Consider the following 24,555-nt stretch of genomic DNA (forward strand, 5'->3'; position numbering starts at 1 on the left):
GCTCGGTTGTCTCCAGAACGCCTCGTCTCACGGCCACCGAGCCCGGGACGAGTCACTGTCCCGGAGGCAGCTGGACAGACAGAGGCAGCCGGAGAGAATGGAGGCGACTGTCGTCGCCGCCGCCGCCACATCCGAGCCCGTGGAAGTGAAGAAGCACCAGCACAAACACAACTTGAAACACCGCTATGAGGTGATGGAGACTCTGGGAAAAACATTGCTCTTGAAACAAAACAAAGTAAAGTATTTGCACCACGTTTGGGTTATAATGTTGAGATATGTTTATCTCTGGTGACAATTTCAGTGACACTTTAGTCCAGACAGGGTGAACATGGTTGTATGTGTGTGTATGTATATGTATATATATATATATTTATATATATATATATATATATATATATATATATATATATATATATATATATATATATATATATATATATATATATATATATATATATATAAATATATATATATATATATATATATATATATATAGATACTGTAGATATGTGTATATATAAAAAAACTTATAACAGCTGAACAGAATACAATTGGACAAGTGGTCCAAAGCCCTTAAATACATATAAACATGTAGCATATACAGGTATGACACCGCAGACACTTCACCAAATACAAAAACAGCTATAATACATCAGATAAGAATGGAGCCTAAAAATGGAAGCATGGGGAGCATGAACTGTCAGAAGAATGAGACGCATGAAAAAAGCCCAGCTGACTGTAAATACACCCACACAGCTGCACGGATTATACCATATCTGCTGCTCAGCTCTTTTCTTGTGGGTGTTCTGAGCAAAATGGGTGTTAGTGTGAGGATTAGGGAGCCCTCCCAGAGGGCACAGTCTTTCCCTGTTCATGACTAATATTTACATTTTATTGATTCATGCCGGCAGACATTGGCCTTGATTTGGGGTGAGGGCTTTTTAATTGTCTCAATAATCCACAGCAGGTGGACACAAACACATCATCTGTCTGTCTGGCCCTTTCACTCTCTCTCTCTACTATGTCACACAGGCTATAAATAAAGACTTCTTTCAGTCTGTCACATTCTCACACACACACACACACACACACACACCACAGTGTGAGAGACAGAGCTGCAATGACGTATTGCCTGCGATCTCATTAGGCGATATCATAAAAAGCCTGTTGTCACGGCAACGACTCCCTGTGTTACCATGGCAACCAGCCGCCATGTCAAGGTGGTGCATTCTCCCCCACTGAAAGGGGGAGGAGACAATGAAGACCAATGGTGAGGAGTGGAACCAGAGAGGAGGAGGAAGGTGGTGAGAGCTGGGACAGTCTGACCCCTGATGGTTACATCTGAGTGTTGCAGCAAATATCCTAATAAAGAAAAAGAAAAAGAAAAAGCAGAAACATTCAGGAGAAATGCCCGTGGTGATACTGAGTGAAGCTGTCACAGGGATGAACGTACTCGCATGAGGTCCCTCCTTTTCTGGAGAACGTGAATCACCGCGTCGTGGACCGTGACAAACAACTTGGTCTTCGGGATCAACTCGGAGAAGAAAGCTGCAGTTTCCAGCTGCTCCACCACACAGGCTGCACGACAATGGCAGACCACGAGATTAGAGAAATAAATATTTATGCTCCACTGACATGTCAGACAAAGAACAATGTGGCGTCGCTGAGGCTGAGGCCTTGATACATTCATTATCCAGAGCTCCTGTGCCTTGACTCTGCATTAAGGACATTAGCTTTGTCTCTATTTTGTCTGGCGTGCCACTCACCTTGGCAACCGGCGAGATAAACGTCCACGTCAACCTCCCCAAAGTCCCTGAAGATCTGGGAGAAAATCATAGACATTACTTTGTCTGTTTCTGTCTTTTGTCCTTAAAAAAATAATAATAATAAAGGACCTCTATGTAGGCACGGGACGATATGGAATTTTTATACATGATTATCTTGCTATTTATATTAAATTATGGAATTTTAATACATGATTATCTTGCTATTTATATTAAATTGTATTTTAAGTGATATTCCTTTACCCTTATTTGTAAAACAAAACTATTAAATGTCTAGTGTGTAACATTGAGGTGAACTTTTTTAATTTGGCAAAAACTGAAAATAAAATGAGTTTTTTTTTAAGTGCACAGTGTTTTTTTCTTCAGCCTGGAATGAGCCTTTTATATTGATATCAGCTCCTCAGTGTGTATTTAGTTTTCTGCATCTTCCTCCTGCCCTTATATTTTGTGGCAGAGTGTGGAGAGTCCTACCTGATACACTACCAACATATCAGGTGATCACAGTGTCAACAAGAAAAACTTACATTTTTCAACGTGTTCGTCGTCACTGTGTCCACAAAGCCGGTGGTCGATATGTCCAGGATGATGCTGTGTGTGCGTGCTCCGCTGCTCCTTCCCTCCTCCTCCTCCTCGTCTCCACAGTGCGACGCCTGCTTGACGCTGTCGTCGACGTGGAAACCTGCTTCTGAGTCTGAGTCCACCATGGTCGTGTCGTGCTGGTAAGCCCAGTTAATGTTTCCTTTACTGAGCCCATTTGCAGAGGCTTCTGTCAGGGAGATGGCTGCGTAGTTCACTTGACTCTGTCCATTCAGTCTTTCAGAGGCTTTTTCTTCATTTTTCAAGTAGTGTGCACCGTTGGTCAAGTGTCTGGCTGCTTTTTTCTACCAACAGTTGAAAAAAGTAGAGACAGTCATCAGCTGAAATTCATACGGGATGAAGTTTTGTGTATTTATTTATAAAGTATGGCTCTTTTCTAGTCTCGCTGACCACTCAAAGCTGCTTTACACTACAGTGTTGCCATTCATCCATTCACACAGCACGCTCATGTCTTGATCATAGACACATTGGCACATGTAGACATGTAACGGCGCCAGGAATCAAACCCACAACCTTCCAGTAGAAAGAAGACTTGCTCTACCACTGACCCACATGAACGATGCAAAGCTACAGTATTTATAGGTTATGTCAAAATATGTGATGGGACCCGACTGAGGGAGCGTTTGTGTGTATACACCAGCAGAGCAGCGGCGGGGGGCGTCAAGAAGCACTGATCCCATCAAACTCTTTAAATTATTTAAGCCACAAAATTCTTTACAAAAACTTTGTGTGGTTTTTTTTTTGCAGTCTCCGTCTGTCTTGACATAAAACCAATCACTTCCTGTGTGCAGGTGGTACAAGATCTAGACACCACTATAGCCAGGACTGCATTGTGTGAACTGTGTTTACTATGACTTGGCAACGGTTTAAATGTAACAGCCATTACTTTATATTTAAATGTGAGACAGTGGATCAGTGGTAGAGTGTGTGTGTGTGTGTGTGTGTGTGTGTGTGTGTGTGTGTGTGTGTGTGTGTGTGTGGGGAGGGCAAGACACATATCTACTGCGAATGGGTATAAAAGATCTGTGATAGAAAAACACAACGTAGTGTAAAGCAGCTTTGAGTGATCATCAAGACTAGAAAAGGCCCATGTAGATCGTTTTAAACCAGGAAATGGCATTTGTGATTACACCTGTTTACCTCTGCGTTCTCTTTCTTTTTCTCTTTCTCCTGTTTGCGCTTCAGCTCCTCCTTTCGCTTGTTCTTTGCTGTCAGCAGCTTCCCAATATCAATTTCACTCTGCTCGCAATGCCGAGCGTGGCATTGAGGAGATAAAAGAGAAGGTGAGATGAGTACGAGAGATGATGAAAAGCAATTAAAGGGTGCTGGAGACGCCAAACAACGACTATTTGTAAGGTGTAATAAAATATGACCCCCCGCCCCAACACACACACACACACACACACATGTTCGACATTCATGACATGAGGGGACATTGCATTGACTTACATTCATTTCCTGGAGACTTACCCTAACCCTAACCACAATTACTACTGGCCTAATCCTAATCCTAACCCTAACCCTAACCCTAATCTCAATCTCAGCCTAACCTTAAAACATACCTTCACCTTAAAATGTAGTAATTTACGTTATGGGGACTTGCTTTTTGTCCCCACAAGGAAGACAAGTCCCCATAATGTGACTGTGTAAACAGGTTTAGGTCCCCACAACATTAGTAATACCTGGACACACACACACACACACACACACACAATGAAGCCAAACCTTCTCTTGCAGGGCCTCCAAGTACATCTCAGCATTTGTATAGTAGATAGTCGCAGATGAATGGAAGATTTTGATTCCTGGAATCTCTTTAGCCTGCAGGGAGACATTATAGGGTTGAAGAGTTCAGAAGAACACATGTGCTTCTGCTCATGTTGGCACTCCCCACCTCCCCCTGGTATTGTTTATCTAAATGGAGTTTTCCTACAACCCTCAACCCCAATCCCCACAGTCTCCTCTTCTAAGCGGTCAGTTCAGTTCAGCCAAATTTTAGATAATCTAATTTTTTGTTCAGTTCTGGCCTCAGCTACACATGTCTCTGCCCTATATGGAGTTTAAATGCTCACAAATGAATATTTAATGGTGTTTGTTGAGCTCCTTCAATCTGGACCAAACCTGGCATCCCTACAGTAATGCCACGACCGTGAAAAAAAAAAGCTTGTAATATTACAGCACTTCCTCCGGAGGGGTGGTCATGTGAAAACTGTTGTCATGGAGATGTGTAGAAATTAACATTTGCTAGAAATACATTAACCACTGTGGGGGGTGGAATTCTCAATGTGAAACAAACAAAAATAAATATGGTACCACTTTACAAGAAGACTGCTCTTATAAATGGTTTATAATGAAGTATTAAAAACGAATAGGATGATGTGACACATGAGATTTATGCTGGCCAAATAGTGAGCACACAGATGTGTAAGCATGTGACCACAAAGCTTCCAAAGTCAAAGTTTAGTTCATCAAAATTAACAAATTCAATCTAGTTCACTTTGAACTGTAAAGACTTACTGTAAAGATTTAACATAAGCTTAAATCATATTTTGGTATCGTTAAAGACAGAACCATATTTAGTGTCCTGCATGTTTTAAAAAATGCATTAGTTAGTAATAATAATGATTAGTATTCCACATGTTCACCCTCCTGACTGTAACATTTGCTCATATCTATCCATTTTCAAATATTGTATTTACTGACCCTCATTTTAAACAACCTATAGTTACTTGTAATGATGTGGTTGTTTGTGATTTTATTTGTATTGTAATTAAACCAAACGTTCAGTGTGTTCAGCTAAATAAATAATGTTGTAGTATGTATGTATGTATGTATGTATGTACATATATATATATATATATATATATATATATATATATATATATATATATATATATATATATTTGAACCACCATATTTTTACAGTAGCCCACAGTGGACAAACTACACAAACATCTTTTGAAGGCTACATACTGTAGGTTCTCCAGTGTCACACTAAGAAGTAAAGGGTGAGATTTACCTGATAACTTTTTGTCGCCGACTATGATACATAGCATTTCACATTCATCACTAAGAGGTTCTTACCTCCCTGTAGCTCTCGGTGTCTAGATATAACTCAGTGCCTGACACCAGGCCTAAGACAGAGTAACGGGGTCTGAAATCAGGAATTAAAATGACAACGTTAGAGCACAGACTGTGACGGGAAAAACAAATAAACACCAGAATCATCCACAATAATGTTTACATGCAGTATATTAATAATTGACAATAAGTGCTGTGCAGTTACCTCTGCGTTCGGAAGATGACGGTGAGCATGGAGAAGCCAATGGAGATGGCCAAACCCAAGTCTAAGTTGAACAGGATGGTGCACAGAAACGTTACCAGCCACACCAGCTAGAGGGCAGTGTAAACACAGAGAGTCAAACCAAAAATAATTTGGTTTGAATGGAAGTCTGGGAAAATTCACAAAATATTAGGGCCTTATTGAGAAAATAATTATTTCACAGACTTTGAGAATAAAGTATTAATTTACGAGATTAAAGTCATATAATACGAGTTGAAATTTGTAAATTTAGGAGACTAGAGTCGTAAATTTACTTTCCTTACTCTCTTCTAAAACAACAGGTTAGAATATTACGACTTTAATCTTGTAAATTTACGACTTTAATCTTGTAAATTTACACCTTTTTTCTTGTAAATTTATGTCTTTATTCTCGTAAATTAAGACTTTATTCTCGAAGTCGTCTGTTTTTTTTCTTTCTCTGTGGCCCTAATACTCTAATTTGCACAGTTAACATTTTCCTGAGGTGTTAAAGGCCACATAGACTGGAAGCTCCAATTAACGCTGCGTTTGTGTGTGTGTGTGTGTATCTGCGTCATTACCTCGTTTATGAAACCCTAAAGTTTCAGAACAAACAGTTCAGCCACTGCTGAGAAAATAGTGTTGTATTGTTTTCCTGGGCTCTGTGAAGCGGATCGTCACTTCCTTAATTTGATGTCGTCATCAGAAATCCTCACCACTCCTCTCACCACCGTAGCGCCTCCTGATGCGGGCACTAGTCCGGGCACATTGGGTTGCTTACATTCAGCTGCAGAAGAAGAACTACTCTCGTTGTAGCTGCTGAGATGCAGATCATCCACCGCGCCAGAGCTGTGTATCTGAGAGCTGGCCTATCTATTACGTCACTTCCAGGTACCTGGCCAATCACAGGACAGTGGGAAAGTCCACGTTCTGGGGGTGTGGTTTTGGTCTGAAACAGCGCGGCTGACGAGAGCGTCAGTGAGGAGATATTTTGATCGGCTCGTTTGCAGCGATTAGGAGGTTTTTAACCATGAAAACAAGTTAATATATGTAAGTAGACCTCCATAACTAACATATATGTGTGATACAAGCATTCTATGTCGTCTTTATTCTCGTAAATTAAGACTTTATTCTCAAAGTCAGATTTGTATTTATTTTTTTCTCAATGTGGCCCTAGTACTCTAATACTCTAATTTGCAAAGTTAACATGTGTTAATGATCTCAGCTGCTAAATTCAGCTATCCTTCCAACTAACATGGTGTCACTTTGTTTCCATTTGGAGGAAAATAAATCACGGCACATGTGAGTGCAGTGTAAGTGACAGCTCTAGTGGGGATATCTGGGAACTCTCGGTTCTAAATATCAAGGTTTGAGGCTTCAAAGTAGAAGTTTTGCTACTTCCACTTTTTGAGTCACGATGACGTCACATGTACACAGTTTTGAACTGAGCAGGCCGAGAGTGTGAAATCCTACCAGATCAACCTTGTTGGTCCTCCAGAGCATTGGCACATCCATGAACTGTTTGAACATTCCCTTCAAATTCACAAACACTATCGTAGATAAAATGGCCTGATGAAGACACACACACACACACATGCACAGATTTAATTGCGTACACCAACAGCTTTTTTGGTTATTGAATTTTATGCCAGGGCAGATAATGATCATTAGCAAGAAACAGCACAGGGAGGAGAGTGTTACCTTGGGGAGGTCTGCAAAGAGAGCACCTATTTTCAAAACTGTGATCAGCACAATGACGGATGAAATCACTCCCACAACCTATAACAAAGCCCACACACTCTTACTGCAATAAATGCTCTCTAGCTGAATATACAGTTAGTTAATTAGAGGCAATGTGCTGTGAGTGCACATCTGTGTAGGTGTGTTTACTTGTGTCTTGCCCCCTGTGCTCTCTTGGATGAGGCTGCGAGACAATGAGCAGGTCACAGAGTAGCACTGAAAAAAGCTGCCCACGGTGTTACTGAGACCCAGAGCCACCAGCTCCTGGATGAAGAAGAGAAACACAACGACAGGTGAAACAGAGTTTATGTGGCATGTTATTCCACTTGGCAAAACATAGTTTTCATGCCAGTGTTTGTAGGAAGTATGGGCCAAATGCTGGTTAAGCTTATCAGCTCCACACAATTCTCTTTTGCTTTGTGTTTCCATCACGGTGCAGTTCTGTTTGGTTCAGTACACCACGGTCGGGATGGTAAAGCCCTGGGTCAGGCTTGCATTTTGTCTGAGAACAGTACCCTTACATGGTAGGCAGGGTCAGCGAGATACGTAACGTGACATTTCACTGGTGTGACGTCAAACCAACGCGTCACAAAAGACAACAACTTAGAATACTGCACTGTCACCCCGGGTTGAGTCTAGACCATAAGTTTGCTCTTGGTAGGGTGACTGTCTCCTTATCTGGGGTCAGGTAGCTGCATGTCTATCATGGACCTGTGAGTAATTAACTGCAGCCTCTGTGACCTACTTTTGTCTACCCCATCCGTCCCCGCTCTCTCCTCTCTTACAAGATGAAGCAACCAGCCACAGCAGTGTTGTCTACCGACGTTTGTTACAAAGGTATTTTGGTAAATTTAGTAAACGTTAATTGTCCAGACTGCATCCAGGAAACTTGGAGCTGCATGGTGAAGGAAACAGCAGCTGTGATTGGCACTTGATTTGCTTTGCTTTCTGCTGGTGGCCAAAAATCATGATGGATTAAAATACAATTGTGAAACGTGTCACTCTGTGTGCAGCACGGGAACGTCACCACAGACACTGTCATACTGACAGACATAGACAAAGTCATGTAGAGCTGATAGACTTGTTGGAACAAATTTGACTGAACCAATGGTTTGAATAAAGCAAACATTTATGTTCAACTTGATGCAAATGACTGAATAACACTTTGGAGAAACAGAATACATATACAGCTTTGAGTGGTCTAGAAAAGCAACATATATATATATATATATATATATGTGTGTGTGTATATATGTGTGTGTATATGTATATATATATATATATATATATATGTATATGTGTGTGTGTGTGTATATGTATGTGTGTATATATAGTTATAGTTATAGTGTATGTGTGTATATATATATATATATATATATACATATACATATGTGTGTGTATGTATGTATGTATATATAAATACAGACCATTTACTAGTTCATACAATTCCTGCTCAAATGGCGACATAGAAAGAACGAGTCAGGAAACATATGAATCAGCCACCTACAGTTAAGTGTTAACACAAGTACAGTTAGAAGTAATAAACATGACACATTTAGGCCTGAAAAACAGAAGACTTCAGATAATAATCCTGACATACGCTACTATTACTGTCAAGGCCTTCAGTCGCTGGAGTCTGTTGCCTCAGTGTTGATTGTTATTTGTGTTTTATGGTCAGTTCAACACATTAGTGAGACTCCGAGAGTAATATCAAGGATTTTTAAGAGACACTTGATTGCATAACACTTGGACATGAATGATTTAGAAGGCAAGCTCTTAGACACGTAGTGCTCTCCCTAACCATTTCTCTCTGGCACAAAATGATCCCAGTCACATGCATTTGTGTGTATGTGTGTACTGCTGCAGGTGCAAGTCATAAAAAAAACCCGAAAAGAGTTGTGGAGCAAGGAGAAGTTTTTGTTGTTGAGTGTATCTATTTTCAGAGGATCACTAATAACTGTTTCCCGTGAAGTGAAGGCAGGACCTGCTGTGCATGCAAAGGGAGAAACAGATTGTGGCTGCGGTGTCAGTGTGACATAAAGATGCTAAACATAACTGGAGGAGACTGCATCAGAGAAGACTTTGTGGGTTAGGGTTAGTGTTAGTGTTTTTCGATATTTGACCGGATGGGTTTAGGTTAACTGGAGACTCCAAATGGACCACATGTGTTTAGGCCCTGTGATAAGCTGCTGACCTGTACACTGTGTAACTTCCCCTTTAACTAATGTCAGCTTGGATTGGCACCAGCTCCTCCCTTGACCCTTTAACAACAGGTTATATAGCAAATAAAGTTACTGGATACCCGTCTACACTAGTTTTCACTCCCCAGGGGAAAAAAAAAAGAGATGGAAAAAAAGATGAATCAGTGAAGTGACTCATGGTCACACTGTCAAATATTTGACCAGTGTTTGGTTATTTCCTGTAAGCAGTGAGTCACATTGTGTAACACTCACAGTAGTTTGTGTGAAACGACATGTCAATAAAATGCATCCTGGATGTGATGGGGATCAGGGCTACCCACACTGTGTTCAACATAACAGAAGAAACAAGAAAAACACGGGGCAGGGTTTGGTGCGTGGCTTTTCTCCCGGTTCTCCGGTTTCTTCCCACAGTCCAAAAACATGCACATTAGGCAAATTGGACACTCTAAATTGATTGTAGGTGTTCAGACGTGTGCTTGGTTGACAGGTGTTAGTATGAGGTCTAAAGGGCTCTCAGTGTTGGTGGCTTACCTGGTTGCTGTCCACCTTGTAGCCATGTTTGAGAGCAAATGTCTTGCCAAGGGAAATGTTGATGGCATAGCCCACAATGGCCAAAGCAACGGCTTCACTGATCACCTCTAAGAACCAACTGGCCTGTGGAACCTGGGGAGCGTTGAGCCTGGAACAAGAGGACAATACAGTTTTTATGGTTTTTTTTCAATCATGCGTCATGTACAGTTTCAATTTCCTCCCACGGTCCAAAACATTTTTTACGCTCTCTATTTTTCTTTAATCTGTTTTATTATTGTTATAATTGGGTTTTGCTATAATAAACTTTATTTTTATGGCACTTGTCTTCACAAAAGTTACAAGGTTTTTAACAGACCAATCTTTTAAACCTTAGCATCTGGGGCGCCCCTGAGCAAGGCACCAAATCCCCCATTTCTTTGATGTGTCTGTGTTCACTACTGGTGTGTAATAAGGATGAGTTAAACTTATTGGTTTGTGCAAAAAAAATAACTATAGCAAACCAACATTCCATATAACAGGGCTGGCCCAAGCCTTTATGGGGCCCTAAGCTGAATTTGATTTGGGGCCTCGTTCTGGCCACCTCAGAGTAGCAGGTGCTTGAATATTATTGATACAAATTATTTAGATTGCATAAATCATTTATTTATTTATAACCTTTATTTAAACTCTAAAACTACTAAAAAAAAATATATTGAGGAGCAAATCTTATTTACAACATTGCCGAGACAAAACACATAAGCATATCCGGGATATCAAAAAAGTAAAGTGACAAAACAATAAAAACAGAGAGGTCTAGCTAAGAACAGGAGCAGTTGGAAGTAAAATAAGATGCAATGATGGAATTAAATGGTCCTAGTGATAAAAGTGTGGTAAGTTTGTTCCAGGTTGCAGGTGCACAGTAAGAAAAACAGGACTTTCCAAGTTCAGTGTTAACAGAGGGAACCTGCAGTGTGAGCCAGTCCTTTGAACGTGTATGATGGAGACTTGCAGTGAGAGCTTTGAAAATAAATAAAATCCAGTGTCTATCACGCCTATTAGATAGCGAGGGCCATTCCACTTTTGAATACAGGTCACAATGATGAGTGTTGTAGCTGTCGCCTGTAATAAATCTCAGGGCTGAATGCTATATGGTGTCAAGTGGGTGTGGAGTTGTAGCTGATGCATGCCTGTATGAAATGTCTCCATAATCTAAAACTGATATAAACGTTGCCTCAATAAGTTTCATCGTAGTGTGTTATTTACACCAAACCAATGTCACTTTCCTATTGTTTTTTTTTTTTAGTATTCATTTTTTTCCCACATAGTTGACTTGTGCCATGGCCAGTTCTGCACCTTTAGCTTCACCACTAATGATCTGACAAATGCTGCAGCTGGCAAAGACACTAAACCATATCAATCATTTAGTAACAAAACTGGCTGCAGTATAATTCCATGAATATCACATACAGTGAATGTATGAAGTTTCCACAACTGTGACTTCACCTTACAAACAATCCGTGCTCTCAGCTCAACCGTGTCCTAATGGACTGTAGTCCAATCACGGTGAGTTTGTTGGATGAGATGTTTAGGCGTCTAAACAGGAAACCTGGTGGTTTCCTATCATATAAACAGTATGTCCACACACAGCTGCCTCGCTCCTCCCTCTTTGCTTTCTCTTTTTGTTTTGTCCACAGACACGTACAGTACGACTATGTCAGCTTACCCACTGGGAATCATTCCAACCACATCTATGCTGTGTTTAGTGCTCAGATCACAGAAGTGGATGATGATTGTCGCTGCTACGATCTGTTGGAAAAATAAAAAAAAAGTCAAGTGTGGTCAGTTTCAGTGGTGAATCCTCACTTTGAGCTCACACAAAGAAGGTCATCGATCATCAGTCCTTCAGTCCAGTGGGATTTCTGTTGTCACAATGCCCCCTGCTGGACTGGTAATTGAACACACTCTGCACTGAGCGTGGAAAAAGAAGACAGGACTCAGCATACTTACAACTATCAGTTCTATAGGGATGGGAATGGGCAGCTTCTTTTTGTAGCAGTCGTTGATTTCTTTGGCCACGATGAGAACAAAGAGAGACACCAGGCTGACGACCAGCTCCGGCACCTGAGTCTGAGGCAGCAGGCGACAAATGTCCACCATAGTCTGTGAGGAGACGAGTGGAGGGGAGAGGGATGGGACAAAGGGAGGTTCATTTTTAAATCAAATAACATTAGTTGTATTATTTCCTTTTAGAAAATTGAAGTTTCCGGCATTTAGTACTAATAATAATTGTGTTTATACATGAACACCGGAAGATAAAAGAATAACTAATGATGATAAAGTGCAGAATAATATACTCTGTGGTGTTAAATAAAGAAAGAAAAAACTATTATTACAACTATTTAGAGTCTGACTGATGGATGCGTGACTTTATATATCATGTTACTTATTTAACCCTTAGAACTCGGGTTGCTTTTTTCCATTACTATGTTTAAAGCTACAGTTTATACAGAGGCTACAATGTGCAAATATAGAGTGTAATTCCAGTAATTCTAATTCTATCTCTAGTGTTGTTTTATTTGTAAGGCCTTACATTCTGGCATTTAAAATGCAAACATAATTTTTGGTTATTTGATTTGCGTGGATACTTGGAATCTTATCTTCTTGTATGTTATGGCATGTTTCGTCTTTGGTTTACAGGTTTTTTTACTCATTTTTTCGTGTTTATCCTGTCATTCATTCATTCATTCATTCAATCATTCATTCAGTTTTATGCTGGCCTTGTTTTCTAATTAGTGAGGTGGCGTTTACTCTACTTTCTGGCCTTTTTTATGTTTTCTTTTCTTGGTGATGTGACTATGACCTTTGACACTGTGGAGGAATGAATGAATGAATGAATGAATGGATGAATGAAAATGTAGCAATAAAGACAATGGCTGAGAGGCAGAAATACATTGTACATTCTTATATTCCTATATTCTTTATATTGTATATATTAAGGTAAGTAATATTATGATAGCAGCACTTTGTGTGAACTGTTGGGTTTTATGTATTGTCTAAGTTCTCTCTCTTGTTATGTGCGGCTGCTTGCAGCTTCTCTCTCCCTCTCTACCTCTCCCTCCCCTCTGTCTTTCCTCTCCACACTCACCTGTGTTTCATTTCAGTGATTGCAATCCCTGCGCTGTGAGTGGAGAGGGAGAACGCGTCATCGTGGGGAGGGAAGTTTAAAAGGAGGAGGAAAGAGAGAGTGGGACTTTTTGGTTTTCTGTTGTCGTGTCACATTTTGGTTGGTTAGAGGTCGTCTGTGGTCATATATTTGGGTTTAGTTTGTTTCATCCGTTTTTCTTTTTGGGGGCGCGCTGGGTCCTACGGCCTATTGCTGGGCTGGCCCAGATGCTATACCCACCTTATTTCCGCCCCTTTGCTTTCATTCACTTTACATTCAGTTTGTCAAATCAATCAGAATTATTGATTGGGTAACTTTGTGGCGTCCTTTATGTTTGGTCTCCTATTGAGGTCAAAGTAACACTTCCTATAAAAAGTGCCTTGTTTTAGTCACAAATGACACCTCTGATACCTCAGACTCAAACTTGTGGGAAACATTTAAAACAGTTATGAGGGGTCATATTATCTCGTATGAGGCATCTCTAAAAAAATCAAGAAATTCAAGATTGGTTGAAACTGATAAACAAAGCAATAACAATCAAACATTACAGGAAATGATTAACCTTAAATATGAGTACAATACTATTTTAACGAAACAATTCAGCGATCAATTGTCCCGTCTACGTACACGTTACTTTGAACTTGGAGACAAGCCACACATGCTACTAGCTCGTCAACTTAGGGGGCAGCAAAACAGTAGGGCTAAACTTAGAATTAGATCTGGTGCTGGAGATATACTCACGCACCCGACATCAATAAATAAGTGTTTAGTGGAGTTTTATTAAAGTCAAAAGCAGAAGGTGATGTGGATTATTGGCTTAAAGGTGTTCCCATTCCTAGGCTGGATGAGGCTTCACGGGAGGCTCTGAATGAGACAGTAACTATAAATGAAGTGGCAGATTCTATCAAATCTTTTGCTAGTGGACAGCCTCCCGGGAGTTCTATAAAAACATTTCTTGGCGGATATCGCCACTCCTACTCAGGTTGCTGTCCCACTCCACTGAGATAGAAAAATTACCACCAACATTATACAATGCGGATACTGAGGATAGAAACGACACAAACCCTGCCTCTTTTCCAAATTTCCCCCTCTGTGTGAAAGGTCCAAGAAGGGAGCTAGTCGGAATCCTTCACATTGAAAAACTGAGATATGAGATACTGGATCATCATCATCTAACCGCTTTATCCTCCACCAGAGGGTCGCGGGGGGTGCTGTGCCAATCTCAGCTACATCGGGCGATAGGCGGGGTACACCCTGGACAGTTCGCCAGTCCATCGCAGGGCCACACAGATAGAGACAAACAACCATTCACTCTCACACCTATGGTCAATTTAGAGTGTCCAATTCACCTAATCCCTACATTGCATGTTTTTGGACTGTGGGAGGAAGCCGGAGAACCCGGAGAGAACCCACGCACACACGGGGAGAACATGCAAACTCCATGCAGAAAGGCCCTTGTTCCAACCGGGGCTCGAACCCGGGTCTTCTCGCTGCAAGGCGAGAGTGCTAACCACTACGCCACCGTGTGGCCCAAGATACTGGATATGTTTCAGAAATGTTGTGGTGTGTGGGGACCTATCCTGGAGTTTTTGAAACTGTAGTTAACCCCCCCTAAAGAGTATCTATTATGGCTATCTATGTTTTGCCTCTGTGTGTGATATGGGTGCCTCCCTTCTTTTTTACTCGGAACAAATCTACCTATGGCTATAATAAAATAAATAACCTGACCTGAACTTACCATGACTATGGCACCAGGTTACTGTACAGTGTTACCAAAATCATTTCTGTTATATATATATATATATGATACATGATATATATATATATATGATGCATGATACAAACCGCTTGCCATACTCACATAGATGATGGAGAGAGGACCGGTGAATCGAGCCGGCACGACTCCAAACAGATACTTGAGCTGTGACACACACACGTGACACGCTGATCCTGTCGTGTAGCCGCGAATCAGTGGCTCAGACAAGTAGGTGACCACGAAACCACACCTGATCACACCCAAAAAGGTCTTAGGAGGGAAAGGAGGGGGGAGGGGGAACCCCTCAAAGGAGTTAGTAGAAGATTGTGAAATAGGACAATTTGAGGTACAAATATAAACATATACCTGTAAGATTCCTGTCAAGACTGTGAGGGAACATGCTATCTGTACTCTGGAGGCGTCTCGAGCATCAAAGTCCACAGAGCTGTTGGTGCCATTTACGATAAAGTTACTGTCAGGTGCCAGCCTTTCTGTCACACTCCCAACCATGATGCTTATCAAGGAAGACGTACCTGAACGAACAAAACAGCAGCATGTAGAGTCACAAAGGACTGGTTCATATATGTTGACATCCAGAGTCGGCCCAAGGCATAAGTGAACTAGGATGTCTTCAGATATCTAAATAGTGTTAAGTTATTTGGTTTTATTTTGGAGTTGAAGATTGCCGGTCTAAGTTTTAAAAACCAAAGTCACAAAACTAGTTTACTTGTTTAATTCAAGTTCAGTGTCACCACACTCAGTATAAAAGTAGACCACTTTCTTTCAAAATCTAATTCTGCTTAGGGCCTCATAAAAGCTTGGGCCGTCTCTGTTGACATCCCTACTATTGCTTTCTTGTTTCCACAGTTTTTTGTTGTCTTCTACATTCTTCAGCCGATATAAAAATGTTGGGCTCGTTAACATTTTTGCTGCAATTTTCTCCCATTGAAAATAAATGAAACTCTCGTCTGCCTTTGACCTGAGCTGTGAGGAGTTAGCGACCAAAAAAAGGGAAGACCTCTGTGCTAAAGCAGCATTTCAACTGTTGGACATTGTGACAGGAAAAAAATAGTGCTCAAAAAAATGTATATTATGTTGTAGCTTATTTTAAGTTCCTCACCAATGGAGACGTGTCTGGAAGTACCAAAGATGAAGTAGATCAGCACGGGGTAGAAAGACGTGTACAGGCCAAACATGGGCCGTAAGGAAGCCAGAAGAGCATAAGCCATGCCTGGAAAACAGGAAATGCAAATAAAGAAAGTAAGTTTGTTCAGTGGCGATTTTAGTCTGAAAATTCTGGTGGTGGCCATGCAGGAAAATCTTATAATGCAATCCAGAAATACCACATATAACTCTCCACCCCTCACAACATGAATGACCTGGTTTTGTCTTTTTTTGCCACCAGTTGGCCCTGAACTTCAGGCTCCACTGGTGGGTAGCGTTAGTGGTGAGTTTTTGTAAAGCTGTAGACAATGGGTGGATGGATGTTTGCAGTGGTGCATTCTGGGTTGTTGTGGTTTTTCCGTCAGTGAATGTGTGCCTGAGAGCTTCAAAGGGGGTAGCGAACACTGTTGCTTGAATTGAACGGTAAGAAAATGCACACATGGTGGAGCATATTGTACACTGGAACTTACCTGCCTGTGAAGTGACCGAACATGGTAATTGATGGAAATACGTTTCAGGTTGTGAACCCGCTAGGCGTCAACCACGGTTAGCAGCTAACTTCGGTGCTAAGTAAGGAAAACTCAAACACGTGGAACGACGATTGGTGTAGTGTAACTGTACTTTACTGTACTTTCTAGCAGGCAAAGCTATTTGTCTTTCATTCTATTTATCTGTTCATTGTTGTAATTGGTATCAAAGCACTTTAAGGTGCATCGTCAAAGCCATGTTTTGTTATATATCGCCTTCGTATGCGCCTTTGTAAATCGATCTATCATCAGAACCTGTACGACTTGTCGGTTTTACAACCTAACAAGATGCTGTCTAACTAACTAACTTCAAGCTGATAACTGTCTAACTGCAAACTGACGTCTGCTTAACTGTGTATGTGGAATAAACCTTCAGAAAGACAGTCAAGTTGTGGAGCATTGAGCTGGAAAGACCAGCCAGCAGAAATCTGGACAGTAACTGTCTGTTTTGCTATACTGTATATGTCAAATTGTGTTTGTTAAAAGGTTACATTACTGACCTTGTACTGTGTTGTTCTGTGTGATTAGTATTTTAATTTTATTTCTTTTCAAATATCAAATCTGTATAACAGTCCTCAGATTTTTGGGTTATTGATTCAGGCTGACTGTCCCATTGCAAGCCAGAGTAAGGCTATAAACCCCCAGTTATTGTGTCCTGTGTGTGTGTGTGTGTGTGTGTATCACATTCGCACGGGCAACATTGATCCACAGTTCCACGATAACTTAAACTAAATAATGAAAGGCGAGGGACACCGTGGACAGGTTGGCAGTCCATCACGGGGCCAAGGCACAGAGATGAACAACCGTTCACCCTAAAACTCAGGTTTTCACAATGTGAATGCGGGCGAAATATTACTCGTACGAGTACATGAGAGGACAAAAAAAATACTGCTCGCACGAGGAGGAATCTTTGAGCAGCGCGCAAAGCAGCCACTAGAGGGAGAAGTGACCTCGAAAACCACGACGCTACCACAATGTGACCGCTAGCCTGGCCTGGACATGAAAAAAACATGTGCCAAAAACAAACATTTAAAATGTGTACAAACTCTGAGGCAGGCACATGATGCCCACACTGCAGCCAGAGATCAGGTCTCCCACAGCATTTTCCCTGATGGAGTATTTAGGCAGCCATTCAAGAACAGGCATCCAGCTCTGCACGGTGTTCTTCAGCCTGGGCACTGAACACCTGTGAACAGAGACACACCGTCACATCACAGAGGAGTCAAAGTTAAACTGTCTTGCGAGAGAAGCTGTGAATAAATCTCCTCTGGGGAACCAAGCATAAAAATCTTTAATTGTCTGACGTATTATGGCAGTCATTTTCAATATCAACCAAACAGAATTTCTTTATCACATTGTCCACTTCTTAATGTTTAAATGTCTTTGTGACTTAAAGCTGGTGTAGGCAAGATATTTTTATTACTTATGATTGAATTTAAGAAAATAAATAATCTCTCAGCATAATCTAAGTTAAGCAGAGCTGACCTGAGACATAAGAAAAACACTGAAGAAACAATCCAGATATCTTTGGATACATTCATATAAAGTGTTGGGAGTAACGGCGTTTAAGTATAACGGCGTTACTAACAGCGTTATTTGTTCAGTAATGGAGTAATCTAATGAATTACTTTTCCTGTCGTTGCAACGTTACTGAGAATGTAAAGTGGCGCGTTACTTGTGTTACAATTCGGTTGAATGAAGCGCAGCGGTGTCGGGCTGTCTGACAGCCACACATCAGCTGCCAGGAGAGCGCAGGGGTGGAGATGATCGATGACGACACCGTTGATGACGATAGGCTGGGTGGACGGGTGTCCTGCTTGCGCTGTCTCACTGCACGCTCTAAGACACATATGTCAAACTGGTGGCCCGGGGGCCACATGTGGCCCTCCAATCGCTTACATGTGGCCCGTCCACCACTGTGCGAGGTGATGGAATAGAGACAGAATATAAGACTCAATGTATTTGCCGGCAATATTTTTATAATAGTAATAAGACATTCAGTTGTAATCATTGCTTTATTAAATGTATTACACTCAACATGAAATTACATATATTTAAGCTGTTTTAATCACAATTATCCTCGTCATTATTCGCTAAATTTTCAATGTAATTGTCCGTTTTTGTGCATCATAAATATGTTTTTATTGTGAATCATTTTATATCAAAACAAGCACTTTTACTACTTTCAATTCTGTCTAATATCATAATGAATATCTTATATTGGCTACCGGCTATAAATAGTTGTTTTTTCCACTTTTTTTCCTCTATTTTGGCCCCCGCTTGACTAGAGTAGATGCTCATTGGCCCCCCGGTCATTTGAGTTTGACACCCCTGCTCTAAGACAATGGCGACGAGCCAGGGACGCGTAGCGTTTTTTAAGTGGAAATATCGACACTACTTCTCCCTTACCGAGGTCACGGGGGGTGCTGTGCCAATCTTAGCTACATCGGGCGATAGGCGGGGTACGCAAAAAGGCCCTTGTTCCAACCGGGGCTCGAACACGGGTCTTCTCACTGCAAGGCGAGAGTGCTAACCACTACATCACTGTGTGGCCCTGATTGCAAAGTGTGTGTTTATAAAGTATTGTTTATTTTCAATATTTCATTTTGTTACTTCACTGAATATTGAAGAGTTGGATAGTGCCCTGTTTATTGTGCAATGGTATACAGATACAGAGATTTGCCCAAGTTAGCATTTGTGTGTCAATTGTGGCCTTTAATTCAAGTTCAAATAAATAAATACCAAATGCTCTAAATAGGGGTTTTATTCTTCATTCAGGTATTATAAACATCTTTGACATACAGGATGTTAAAGAATGTAATAGCGTTATAGAACATAAAAAATAATGTCATTTATTTGCTGAGTAACTAATTACTTCTACAATTTGGTAACCAACTCAATTACTTTTTGGGAGAAGTAATTGTCACTATAACTTATTACTTTTTTAAAGTAAGATGAAAAACACTGTTCATATAGCTGAATAGTGCTTGTCGTAAGTTATTTGGCTTTGTTTTGTAGCTGAAGATTGCATATATATTAAGTGCACCTTAAGTGGAAGTTTTAAAACCCAAGGCTATTAAACTAAACAAAGTGTTACTTGTACATATTGCACATGTGGGTAATCATGTTCTTTTAACTGGAAGGTACACAGCACTTTGCACTTTGCACTTTAGTCACGATAGCACTTTATTTTCCATAGTTTGCGTAGTTGCACAGTTTGTACAGATATTTACATTACTCTATTTAATGAATACTAATTGAGTTATTTATTAGACCGTGTGACTGCAGGTGATTGTATGTCTTCGGGCAGGTTCGGCACTCGGCACTCGGCTCCATCTGCAAGAGAGTAGAGTGGGGTTGAGCTCCGACGGAAGGATGTGTAATTGAAATGATAACAGTGTGAAGCATGTGCAGAGTTTATGGTTGAATATGTGTGGTGCAGTATCAGGTGGAAGAAGTGTGAAGGCTGTACGTGTACAAAGTTGTTTGTGTTAACACTTACCTGTCCGGTCCCGTGTCTGCTCCAGGGTGCGCGGCCAAAAGAAACATTTGTATTACATGTCTATCAATAATAGTCCTCCTAAGTAGTGGGAGGGAGGCCCTAAATCAAATTCAGCTTCGGGCTCCATGAAGGCTTGTGCTGCCCCTGGACTCAAGTGATCTAATCGACCTATGGCTCTTAAATTCAAGTACCATATTGAGTTCCCAAAGTAACAACGTTATTATCAACGTCAAAACACAGTGTTGTAACTGGGTCGAGCAAAGTCAGCTACGGATGGAGATTTATTCCCAATCATCCTCCTCTTCCTCACATACACTCCACACACTGGTATAGTGACATTTAGATGAAGATGGAGCGAGACATAAGGTGACTCAGAGTTCTTTTCATAATTGATTAATCGAATTATTTTCTCGATTAATCGAGTAATCGCTTGGTCCATAAAATGTCAGAAAACTGCCTATCAGTGTTTGGTAAACCTGGAAATGATGTTCTCAAATGTCTTGTTTTGTCCACAAACAAAAATGATTCAGATTTTAATGATTTCTTTGTTATATGGAGCAAAGAAATGAAGAAAACATTCACATTTAAGAAGCTGAAATAATCAGAAATCTTAGTAAGTAATTGTCCAATAATTGTTTCAGATCTAGGTGACTCTAATTATTATTATTTAATTAGTATTTTTGTTGTTGTCGTCATTTGTTTCAGCTCCACTCCGATCACATACCCAGGTGTAATCAGGAGAACACTATTTCTCCAATTCCTCCAAGTACCACCAGAGGAAGCTTGTGTACCACTGACTGGCACACATACCACAGCTTGAGAACCACGGTGATAGAGAGAACAACGCTTGCGCTGGGCTCTGTTTAAACTTTGAATAAAAAAATGTGTAAGAAGAAAGTTAGTAAGAAAGTATAAACACAGCCTTTCTGGGGGAAAACTGCTATTCTGGCAAAGCAAGCCCAACATGAGATGCAGGTCACTGTTTCAGTGAGCTCACATACTACAGCTTTAACCAAGACAACACAGTTGAAATCTCCATACCCTGAGGATGAACTTCACAGTCAAATAACTTCCAGTAGTTCAACTTTTAAAACACACAACATTTTCACATTTTTGTGTGGATTGGAGATGTTTTATTTACTTTGTCATAAAGAGAAGAAGTCCTGTATGGGGTGCCGTTTGTAAAGTGGCTCACGCTGAAAATAACAGCAACATTTTGTCACATTTAGCTCAAACAATGTTTAAAAAAGTAGTATGAATTTTTCAGGGTCACTTTTTTGCACATTTACAACAATATTTGCCAACTTAGAGATATTTTAAATAGCTAAATCCAAATATTAAATGTTACACCTAAATGTTAAAACAAGACGAGAACATCGGCAGAGCCGCCGGCTTTACAACAGCGACAGCAACCGCCTCAGGGCCACCACATCAGTCAAATGGCGCATTTCCACCGGCTCTACTCTACGATTATCTTGCATCTCCACTAAAAAAAGTACCTACTTAATGTGGGCGGAGTCATCACTGCACGACTGAGTGAAACTGCGAGTGACTTTACACCAGACTTCTGTAGTTGTTGGAGATCAACCCACGTTTTTAGGATTGTTAAGTAGTTTAAACTTATCTATAATTCTGTTCGGCTTGATTTCTGTCCACGCGTCTCCGGAGTACAGCCTCCTAATCCACAGACTACAGCGGCAGCGGTCTGTGATGCCGCTCGCAATTGCTAAATACACCACTCCACTTTAACAGACTCCTGCTAAATATAGAGGTTTCCCTGGTAGTTGTTGGAGATTAACCTACGTTTTTAGGATTGTTAAGTAGTTTAAACTTATCTATAATTCTGTTCGGCTTGATTTCTGTCCACGCGTCTCCGGAGTACAGCCTCCTAATCCACAGACTACAGCGGCAGCGGTCTGTGATGCCGCTCGCGATCGCTAAATACACCACTCCACTTTAATAGACTCCTGCTAAATATAGAGATTTCCCTGGTAGTTGTTGGAGATTAACCTATGTTTTTAGGATTGTTAAGTAGTTTAAACTTATCTATAATTCTGTTCGGCTTGATTTCTGTCCACGCGTCTCCGGAGTACAGCCTCCTAATCCACAGACTACAGCGGCAGCGGTCTGTGATGCCGCTCGCGATCGCTTAATACACCACTCCACTTTAACAGACTCCTGCTAAATATAGAGGTTTCCCTGGTAGTTGTTTGAGATTAACCTACGTTTTTAGGATTGTAAAGTAGTTTTTTTAAGTGATCTACAGTTTGGCACTGTTCGGCTTGATTTGTGTGTGGGAAGTCTCTTCCTGTGACGGGACTCTGGCCAGTCAGCGGCCGGCAGTCTGACCAATCGTCGCATAATACCTACTTAACAGACCCAAATGAAATAATTGACCCGGATAATCATCTATACATGACTGAGAAATGCCATTACTACACTGATGACCAATTTAACGAGTGCATTGAGATGGATGGGAAACTGTCTTTAATTCACTTCAATAGCACAAGTCTATACACCAACTTGGACCACATTAAGGAATACCTACAACACTTCAAAAATGCTTTCAACGTCATTACAGTGTCGGAAACATGGACTAATGAAGATAAAGGCGCAGATTTTTGCCACAACTGCAATACTGTACAGAGGTCTGGGGACACACTTACAAAACCACTACTTATCCACTGTTTATACTCCAAAAAAGATAATCCTACACTATGCCAGTTACAGAGAACATACAAATCAACTATTTATCAAATCAAAAATACTCAAATTCTATGACTTAATAAAATACCGCACAGTACAGATGATTTACAGGGCTGCCAACAAAAACCTCCCTCACAATCGACAGATATTATTCCTGAACAGAAGGGAGGGACACGATCTAAGAGGGAACATGAGGTTCAGGCAGAGAAGGGTAAGAACTACATTAAAATCCTTTACCCTTTTGGCCACAGGGGTCAGACAGTGGAATAATCTGGATGAGGAGATGAAAAAATCAGCAAAACTGAGTGTATTTAAAAAGAAGTATGTAGATATGACTATTAATCAATACAAAATGACCCAGGAGGAAAGTATGACAAAGGTCAGGGACAGAAATCTGTAGACACTGTGTGGAAACGACAGTGGAAGCAAATGTAAACAAACAAAACAACAGCTGACATTGATACAAATGTCAACACATGAGAAGTATTTAGCTGCCCCTGTGAATCGAGTCACGACCGAGAATCAATTGATCCAAGATGGAACTGCTAAGCTGGTCATTGAATGTGATCGACAGAGTGTTCTCAACAAGAAGTGCAGGTTCTGGTGAACCGAGTTGCCCAGATGGGACCTTCATGGCTGGCTACATTCGGGACGGAGGGGATAAGTGGAAAGTTGTGTGCCTTGCCGCACTGGATGTAGAGGATGTCGAGGATGTGTACATATTCACATTCATGACGATTGGAATGCTAGAGTTGATCAATGAGTTGATCAGTGTGAAGGTGGAAAGCGCAATAACAAAGAGAGCCATGGTTGGGCTGCGCTCCGACGTCTCCACAACCCTCTCCAAACCCAAAAGTGAGCCCCCTCGTGGCTGGATATGGTGACACAGTTAAAGCAAACACAAACGGCAAAGCATAATCATTCCCAAATACAATCACCTTTGTCTCGGTTCATGCTGTCACACTTTGCTTTTTGGTTTATTACCTTAGGGACTCCTTCACCCGTTCACCCAGGGGTGGTTGAGTGGACCAAGTCCCTTTTTGGGCCACTTCATCTAGACGCAGCTCATCCAGAATCTCCCTGTGCACAAAATAACTCCCAGACGGACAATCTCTCTCCTCCATGTCTCGGGTCTGCTTGTGCAAATCCTGCACACCTTGTGTGAGGCTTGTATCTGCTTGAGCTCCTCCTTTTCTTTTCTTTTCTTTTCTTTTTGTTGCTGCAGGATCCTCCTGACAAGAGAGGTTCACTCGCAGGTGTCTGTGTGCGCAAGGAGACTCAAACACTGTGTTGTTGGAGTCAAGCAACCTCACTTCTCTCCTGGATTCTATTAGCTCTCTGTGGGAGTGACACCTTTTCCTGTCCTTATAAGAGACACACCACCACCCACCACATACACATGTACAAACACACACATGACACAATTACCCTAATCTTAACAATCATAATTAAATGTCCAACCTTTACTCCTAACGTGACCATTAAAAACATTTAAAGACATATTCAGACTGTTACAGGAAAATGTCCTTGAAAAATATGAACAAATAACTTTTACTGTGTTTTATTATTGGATGCATGTGTCGTAGTTTAAATAATTATCATTGTAT

At 40.9% G+C, this 24,555-nt stretch overlaps 1 protein-coding gene across 1 annotated transcript; it reads right to left on the reverse strand.

The window, feature by feature from the left end:
* Nucleotides 1-563: 563 nt before the first annotated feature.
* LOC122776624 (solute carrier family 26 member 6-like) lies at nt 564-24,246 on the reverse strand. Its single transcript, XM_044037239.1, has 19 exons — nt 23,933-24,246; nt 17,787-17,926; nt 16,170-16,280; nt 15,416-15,582; nt 15,155-15,319; nt 12,138-12,290; nt 11,854-11,936; nt 10,152-10,299; nt 7,570-7,683; nt 7,381-7,458; nt 7,153-7,248; nt 5,665-5,771; nt 5,463-5,532; nt 4,107-4,199; nt 3,522-3,620; nt 2,309-2,665; nt 1,767-1,821; nt 1,454-1,578; nt 564-1,362 (listed from the first exon to the last, which is right to left on the reverse strand). The coding sequence occupies exons 1-19, from the start codon at nt 24,070-24,072 to the stop codon at nt 1,336-1,338; spliced, it is 2,328 nt and encodes a 775-aa protein (XP_043893174.1). The 5' UTR covers nt 24,073-24,246; the 3' UTR covers nt 564-1,335.
* Between the last annotated feature and the right edge of the window lie 309 nt (nt 24,247-24,555).

This window comes from Solea senegalensis, linkage group LG11 (genome assembly GCF_019176455.1).
Source record: "Solea senegalensis isolate Sse05_10M linkage group LG11, IFAPA_SoseM_1, whole genome shotgun sequence".
In the NCBI taxonomy this organism is placed as follows: domain Eukaryota; kingdom Metazoa; phylum Chordata; class Actinopteri; order Pleuronectiformes; family Soleidae; genus Solea; species Solea senegalensis.